The sequence below is a fragment of the Sander vitreus genome, chromosome 2 (genome assembly GCF_031162955.1).
Source record: "Sander vitreus isolate 19-12246 chromosome 2, sanVit1, whole genome shotgun sequence".
Classification (NCBI taxonomy): Eukaryota; Metazoa; Chordata; class Actinopteri; order Perciformes; family Percidae; genus Sander; species Sander vitreus.
In genome coordinates, this window is record NC_135856.1 from 22,893,282 (window position 1) to 22,901,773 (window position 8,492).

Consider the following 8,492-nt stretch of genomic DNA (forward strand, 5'->3'; position numbering starts at 1 on the left):
CGAGTAGGGACCCCCTGCTGCATATACTGTATAAAATTGAGTATAAGTATTAAACTGGGCCGAATGGATGAAAATAAATGATCATGTTTTAACATTAAACACACATGTGGAAGGCACAGTGAATCTTTAAGCTTAACTGTAAGGCTACCATAGTGGCTAGCTTATCTATAGTAAGCTTGTCTTCAATATGTAAATATATATTGTTTTCACAAATAGGCCAATTTATCTTTGCTATTGACATATTGGATTCATATTAATGTATATTTTCAGACATTTAAATAAAAAATAAAAAAAAATAAAAAAAAATAAAAAAAGATGTTTTAAATAATTTGGCGGCCCCCCTGCACTTACTCTGAGGACCCCCTAGGGGTCACGGACCCTCGTTGAAGATCTCTGCTCTAGTTGAAGAGTGCTGAAGTTAGATGTTTGTCAGCAGATCATAATTTGACCATGTTAAGTTCCTGTACACATCTGGGTTAAAATAAAATCCTGTGGGAAATGCCGGGTCCTGTATAATCTTTTGTTTCTTTTATATAGTACATATTATTGTATTTGAACACATACCTCTGCTTGAATAATGATATGACCAAATATTTCTCTCTCTTTCTGCCCTGCAGGACGGACAGAGGGCAGCCCTGTGGATGGACTCTGAGCAGGCCAGATGGAAACAGAACAGACCAGACATGAGACGGAAGAAAGTCTGATATTAGCACAATTTGGCACATCTCGCAACATCTCTCACAAACTCCAAAATGGAGGCCAGTCTTCAGAGGGAGATTCGCTGCAGATCACTGGGGATACAAACTGGAACCATTATAAGCCCAGTGCAGTTGTCAACTCCATGAAGAGGCACAGGGAGAACAGCAACAGTCCTGCTTCAGTACATGGGCTGTTTGATCAAGGATCCTACGTGATGAATGGAGAATTGATGAATGGAGAGTTGAAGCATGCACTCGTTGAGCAATCCTTACTGGTCCAACAGCCCAAGAAATTTAAAGTAGATTCTGAGATTAAAAGAAATGATGACATGAGTTCCAGTTTGGTGGATAGCTTTCCTGAGATGACAAAGGCAACAGAGTTTGAATGCAATACCCCACAGACAGAGATTAAGTTAGACAAGAGGAACTGTAATTATTCTAATGGAGATATTTTCTGTCTACCAAGAAATAAACAAGTTTTGATTCCAAACGGTGCTGTATCACCCCCCTCCACGATAGAAAGCACTCCAGGTGATCTTTTAGAGAAAACCTTGTCTCAGTATTATCCTGAGCAAGTGTTAATCACACCACAAACATCTGGGCCACAGCTAGATGCTGTTAATGGTTCACTGGCAGATAAGCTGTCCAGTGAAGGTGCTCAATCCCCCTCTTTAACCTCAGGATTGCCCAATTCAGCTCAGATGCCCGACTCACAGCAACAGCAGCCTGGGGCATTGGGCAATGTTGAAGGAGGCAACAATTATAACTCCGTCAACTATGTAGTGAATGGATACTCAAACAATTTTAAAGCAGACCACCAGCAGCAACAGCATCAGCAGCGGCCACCATCTTACTCTGGTCAGGAGCTGACTCTAGGTCAGCTGCCTGGCATGATCGCACCTACAAATACTGCCAATAGCTCACAACAACATCAAAATGGGCCACGGTGCTATCCAGAGGACAAAAATCCTCAAGATATATATGCGAAGGCCAACCAAGAGTTTAACCAGAACTCTTTTCTGGAGCGCAATGCTCCTCTACAGGCAGCAAAGACAGGTGGATATGGACCCTTTCCCAACTCTGGGATACAAAGTGAAGAAACCAGGTCTGGTCAGCATCAGCGCCATGGCACTGACAGGGGCCACCAGTATGGTCTTCAACCCCAGACCTTTAAACAAAATGCTGGGAACTCACATGGAGCTGACAGTACGAGACCCACGGGGCCCAGTCTCCAGCAGCCACGTCATGCGTTAGAAAACGGGATGGAGAACACATCTCAACAGAGAGCCAACTTGCCAGGTTCGACTTCCCACCAGAGAGGCTGGGTAGAGCTGAATTCTTCACATTCCCAGCAACAAACAGCGAGTGGCCCGTCATCCCAGGCACAAGAGCAGGACATGTGGAGGGGCTTCCCTGCTAAGCCGCAGTCAGAGCAGCAGGCAGCTAACTCCCAGGTTCACTGCCAGATGTTGGAGCCAAATCCAGCGCAAAGATTCCAGACACAGGCAGGTTTCACAGATAGCAGCCAGGGGTCTAACAGCTTCCAGCAGCAACAGCAGGACTGTCTCCCAGCCCAAACACACTGTGCTCCAGCCCAGCACAACACTGCCCCTGAGTGGCAATCAAATTTGAAAGCACCTCAAATGCGGCAGCCTCTACCCCAGAAAATGCCTGAGCAACGTAATTTCTGCCAAGATCAGCAGGCAGACATCCGCTACCACACCCACATGCAGTCAGAGCACTTATGTGAAGACCCTGACCTGCAGGATATACTGTCTCCTGGGTTTTTACCATCACAGCAACAGCAGCAACAAGAGCACTGTCATCTTCAACGTCCACTGTCCCACCCACCGCAATTTGAGGGGCAGCAACTCAAGTCTCCTGATTACAGACCTCGCAGTCAGCCAAGTCAGCAACAGCTTCAACCTAATCAGACTCTTACAAACAATTCTGCTCAGTCCAACAACCAACACACCCAGCACAGCGACCATGCAACATTCAGTTACAATAACAAAACAGAGATGCAACAGCTACAACAACTTCAAAGGCAGTTTCCACCAAACTCAGGCAGCAGTAACCTCAAGCAATTTCAACCACAGCGGCCTAACGACCACAGTCACCAGCCCAACCATGCAGACTTCTCCCAGACCTCTACGCACTCACAACCTCACTTACCACGAGGCGCGTTAAACCAACAGGTATCAACACAGATGTATCATGAGGCTGAACAGCAGCTGAAGATACCATGCACTCAGTTCCAAAGAGGACCTCGACTACCTCCGGCACCTGTGGGTCCCCATGCAGCCCTGCGTATGCACCTGTTACAAAGGAAGGAGCGCCAGGGCCCCCCTCATCCCCTTCAGAGCACTAGTGACCCCAAACATGGCCTGAGAGCTGTGAAAATGGAAAATGGACCCAGATTTGAGCTGCCTTGTTCACAGCAGCAGCAGGAGCAGCAGTTACAGATGCAAGAAGGAGGCATAGGTGGAGTGCAAGTCAAGCAGGAGAATCAACCATCCCTGTGCGAGCGAAGGCAGGGGCAGGGAAACATCTTGGCTTCCATGGAACAAAGCCTGAGGCAGTACCAGCTTTCACCTGTGTTTGAGAAGAAATCCCTTGTCGTCAATTCTTTAAATAAAGTCAAGGTGGAATCTTCTGGGCCTGTCACAATTCTGTCAACCAACACTGACCTATCCGGAGTGGAATCATCAGCAGCTGCCCCAGCCGCTGTAGCTAAAAAAAACCCACCTGATTCCACCCCTAAGAAGGAACACCTCCTACAAAACTTTATGGACTCTCCTATGAAGCTATTGGATACCCCTATAAAGAACCTACTAGACACACCCATGAAAACACAATATGACATTGCATCCTGCCACTGTGTTGGTGAGTCTCAAGTTGTTGGTTCTGAAACATGGTTGATCAGTTGGTGTGTAAATATTAATGTGTGTTCCTTTATGATATTTAGAACAAATCAGTGAGAAGGATGAAGGCCCATACTACACCCACTTGGGGTCAGCGCCGAGTGTTGCAGGTATACGGGAGAGGATGGAGAAAAGGTAACCACAAATTTGACCTTTTGAAAAATGACTGTAAACATACACTGTGTTTTAAATAACCACTGTGTACTATTTTACTTACTTTAATGCCTCTACTCTGCATTGAAGGTCTGGTCTGATTGGTCGCGCCATCAGGATTGAGAAAGTAATATACACCGGCAAAGAAGGAAAAAGTACACAAGGGTGCCCCATAGCTAAATGGGTAAGAACCATTTTTGTATATTTCATTTGAGAAGCAAGCAAATCAGCTGGCCTGGTATATGCCTCAAATATCTGCATGTCCACAAATTTGTATACCTGTCACTTTTAAGGTGATTCGTCGATCCAGTGTGGAAGAAAAGCTACTGGTGTTGGTGCGAGAACGCACTGGTCACAAATGTGAGACCGCCTGCATCATTGTAGTAATCCTGGTCTGGGAGGGCATCCTGCCCAGCTTGGCTGACCAACTCTACAGTGAGCTACGTGAAACTCTAACAAAGCATGGAGCCCTCACCCAGAGACGATGTGCTATCAATGAGGAGTAAGTGACAGCACTACAGAACTTAAGTCTGGCCCAGTGGGCTACAGTAGTTTTTTTTAACCAAACACACAAGAGGAATGTTTGGTTCTTGGTTAAAATATTTTTGGGAGGGAAAATGTAGTAAAAGCTTCTGTTGAGTTTTTTCTTTTCTTTTTTCTCTCTTTCAGTTCCCAATTTGATCCTCAGTTATCAATTTGGTCTTATACTGAATTGACCTGTATTAATTAATACTGAATCCTAGTTTATTTGTCCTCCTCCCTCTTTAGGAGGACCTGTGCATGCCAAGGGTTAAATCCTGACAACTGTGGAGCCTCTTTCTCCTTTGGCTGCTCCTGGAGCATGTACTACAATGGCTGCAAGTTTGCCCGGAGCAAAATCCCAAGAAAATTCAGACTACTAGGAGATGATATGAAAGAGGTATACATGCACCATGGTAACATTATTATAATATGCTAAGTAAGGTACTAAATATTTTCTGCTATTTTCTGTCTTTCAGGAAGAGAAACTGGAGCACAACTTTCAAAATCTAGCAACCTTATTGGGTCCCTTGTATAAAACAATGGCACCTGACGCTTATGGAAACCAGGTGTGTATATTTAGATACTTAATAAATTTAATAAAATTTAAATAAATAATCAAAAATGTATAATACAGATAAATAAATAAAAAAGTCCAGTTTCTCAAAGGTATAATTGATTTTCAGATCAAATCTAAGCCTAGCATGGTTTTAAGTCACATGTATACATGTGAGTGATGCAACTTGCACACATTAACAAAAATAGTACACTGTGCATGGGTTTTTCTCAAAATATCTACATGATAATATACCTCCTGCTGTTCCTGGACACAGGTGGAACATGAACACAGAGCAACAGATTGTCGCCTGGGGCTCAAGGAGGGGCGTCCCTTCTCTGGGGTCACTGCCTGTCTGGACTTCTGTGCCCACGCTCACAGAGACCTCCACAACATGCAGGGAGGCAGCACTGTGGTAAGCAAAAACTGGGAAACGTTTATCTTTCCAAGTATGTTGTATTTGTTTGAGAATGAAATAGATATAGAGACACTGCACATCGAGCTACGTCCCATCGAAGTGCGGCTTTAAAACAGATATGGGAATAACAAAAGTAGATTTCTTGTTTAATGTGACATCCCCAACAAAAAGTATTGAACTCACCCTGTTTTTCAGGTGTGTACATTAACAAGTGAGGATAACCGAGATATTGCAAAGATACCAGAGGATGAGCAGCTCCATGTACTGCCTCTTTATAAGGCTTCCGACACTGATGAATTTGGCAGTGAGGAGGGTCAGCAGGAGAAAATCAAGACAGGCGCCATTCAAGTCCTCAGTGCCTTCCGTCGTCAGGTGCGCATGCTTGCAGAGCCCGCCAAGTCTTGCCGGCAAAAAAAGCTAGATGCTAAGAAGGCAGCTGCCAACAAAAATGCCATGCTGGACAATGAAAGGGCAGAGAAGGCCCTCCTGGCCAAGTCAAAAGCTGGCACTTATGAGAATACCGCTCCGAGCACTCCTATGGCAGGTAGGGTAACATTTATTCTGACACATTTAATAAATTGTATCTTATAGTGAGTTTCCACCTGGTTTTAAAATCTGTCCTGGGTTATCTGATCACAAATGGACAGCTCTAAATACGTGTGTTCACACCTGGCAGCTACATGTGTATCCAAATGCATCTTGAGTGAAACGCACACATCATTTCTGTTTGCATATAGGCTGGTTGTGTTTGTGTTGATAAATTTCAGTTGGTACTGTCACATAAATCATACATTAGAAACTTGTGATGACTAATTAAAAAGTGCTGCCTATAGTCTGTCTGTGTTCTGAAATAGGTTATCTACTGACCATCGCCGGGACCTGTGCAGAAAAGAAAGATCTTTTTAAAAGTCTGTGTCCAGCTCTCAGTAGGCTTGCAGCTTTTATTGTGAAGAATTTGTAGGAATTTCACCGTTTTACATCCCCTGCTTTGACAACTCAGGCTCACCGGCTTCTAAATAGCAACAGCAGACATTGCGAAGTTAGAGCAGGAATGTGTGTAATAATATCCTACATATTAGTGAATTCGGGGACGTTTTATAAAACTAAAAATAAGGTAATTGTCTACAGGCGGCTGCCTGTTCCAGGCAACCAAGGGGCACAGAGCTTCAGACAGCCGGGGATATATAAGAGCAGGCTGCACCAGAACAGTATAATAATAACATCCAAAACACACGATTTATTCTCAGTGGTTTCTTTGACATGAGAAATACTTTCTAGTAGTAGTTCTGCTCACAGTTGAGTCGGGGGCGGTCCTTAATGTGGCCCAGGACCCATATGTGTACACACTGCTAAAAGAATGTGGTTAGATGTGACCCAGTCCCCCTGCGAATGTGGTCTGAGTGATTGGATCTCAATGTGTCCTCAATGCATCCTGGATGGATTCACACTTGTACTTAGAGCTATCCACTTGTGATCGGATCACTCAGGACGGATTTTAATACTAGTTGGAAATGGGGTTAAATATTTTATCTCTCCTTGTAAGGCTGTTTTGTCAACATACAAAGAGATTAGTGTAATTGTTTTGCTGCTGCTTAGGCCTTTATTCTTTGGGGGTTTTGTTTTCTAGGACCTATTCCAGGTGCTGTGGGAGCAATCCTACAGTCAGGTCAGCCAACACACCCCCTTGGGGCCCATCATCAGCAACTACAGCAACAACAGCACCAGAGCATTCTTTCTCCTTATCCTGGCTCAACTAATTTAGCCAGCTACCCCAGGTTCCCCAACCACCCTGGGTCTTTTCCAAGCACTTCCAAGCCAAGCACCATGTATCCCCCTCAGCCACTAACAACAGCCAGCCCTTACCCCTCTCCACTCCATGTACCGAACTCTTACATTAATGGATCAAATCGTCCATACCCAGGTTATCAATGTAACGGAGGAATGCCCCTTGACAGTTACCATGCATACTGTGCTTCAAACCAAAAGCACCTGGACATGTATCGACAACAGCGGCCTGCACTTTACTCAGAGCAGCAGTACGGTGTACATCAACGTTATGAGGTCAATTATCCGCCAAGGTATGGTGAGCCAGGTTTACAGGTCAATGGTTACAATGCCTGCAGCATGAGGCCAGTTCACCCCATGAGACCTTACTCCCCTTATAGTCCTAATGGAGCATCAGACCCCCGGTTTATGGACCCCCTCTCAAGAGCACCTTCAGCTCATGGAGGTCTAGACTATACAACTGCTGTGAGCAAAGGCAATCAGTTTGGAGGATACCCAAATCCATACCTATCTCGGAGCCCTCAAATCTTAGCCTCAGGCGAAGATCCTTTCCATATGCAAATCAAGACAGAGATGGCCATGCCCCGCCCACAGATGATTTCTGCTCAGTTAAGTGGCGGGTGTTTAAACCCTGAAACACAGTCAATGTTAGGTATGCCTAATGGGAGCCTCATGGGCTCTGGTATTAAGCAGGAGCCTGGAACACCACAGACACCCACAACCCCACAAAAGCCTGAGGTGTGGTCAGACAATGAGCACAACTTCTTGGACCCCGACATCGGTGGTGTGGCAGTGGCACCAAGCCACGGCTCAGTCCTTATTGAGTGTGCAAAACGGGAGCTCCATGCCACAACCCCCGTTAAAAACCCAGACCGCAACCATCCAACACGCATCTCCTTGGTCTTCTACCAGCACAAAAATATGAATGAGGCCAAGCATGGTTTGGCACTGTGGGAAGCCAAAATGGCAGAGAAGGCTCGAGAGAAGGAGGAAGATGCAGAGAGGAATGGTGGTGAGGGGACACCTAGCAAGGGCAAGAAAGGGACAAAGCGTGAGCATCCAGAGTCTTCAGAAACCACCGGGGAGCCTCCTTACAAGCGTTTTATCCAGGCACTAATGGAGGGGTCCTTGTCGTGCACAACAAACACCTATGTCAATACATCTCCATACGCCTTCACCAAGGTCACAGGGCCTTACAGTCAGTTTGTGTAACACTCATGAAGAAGAAAATTCAAGGTGCTTTATTTATGACAAACAAAGACACATTGTCTAAACAGTCCTTCCTGTCCGTAAGGTTAGCAACAGTTTAGCGTTGAAAAAGGAACCTGTGATCAGATGAGCTACAAATCACCTTTCACGTCAGGTCTTTCACCTCTTTAACAATCAATCTTTACTTCTTGACCCTCCTAAGGATGTATTTATTTTTGTTTGGCAACTTT

General features: G+C 45.1%; 1 protein-coding gene across 2 annotated transcripts in view; it reads left to right on the forward strand.

Moving 5' to 3' along the window:
- The window catches only part of tet2 (tet methylcytosine dioxygenase 2), a 29,428-nt gene extending 21,163 nt beyond the window's left edge, over window positions 1-8,265 (forward strand). For both annotated transcript variants that reach the window (XM_078261528.1, XM_078261527.1), the window contains 9 exons: window positions 618-3,584; window positions 3,667-3,757; window positions 3,866-3,959; window positions 4,069-4,277; window positions 4,544-4,694; window positions 4,774-4,863; window positions 5,128-5,265; window positions 5,464-5,812; window positions 6,896-8,265. In XM_078261528.1, the coding sequence (XP_078117654.1) occupies window positions 662-3,584; window positions 3,667-3,757; window positions 3,866-3,959; window positions 4,069-4,277; window positions 4,544-4,694; window positions 4,774-4,863; window positions 5,128-5,265; window positions 5,464-5,812; window positions 6,896-8,265 (5,415 nt within the window). In that variant the 5' untranslated portion in view covers window positions 618-661. The remainder of the gene's footprint in view (window positions 1-617; window positions 3,585-3,666; window positions 3,758-3,865; window positions 3,960-4,068; window positions 4,278-4,543; window positions 4,695-4,773; window positions 4,864-5,127; window positions 5,266-5,463; window positions 5,813-6,895) is intronic.
- The last annotated feature ends 227 nt before the right edge of the window (window positions 8,266-8,492 follow it).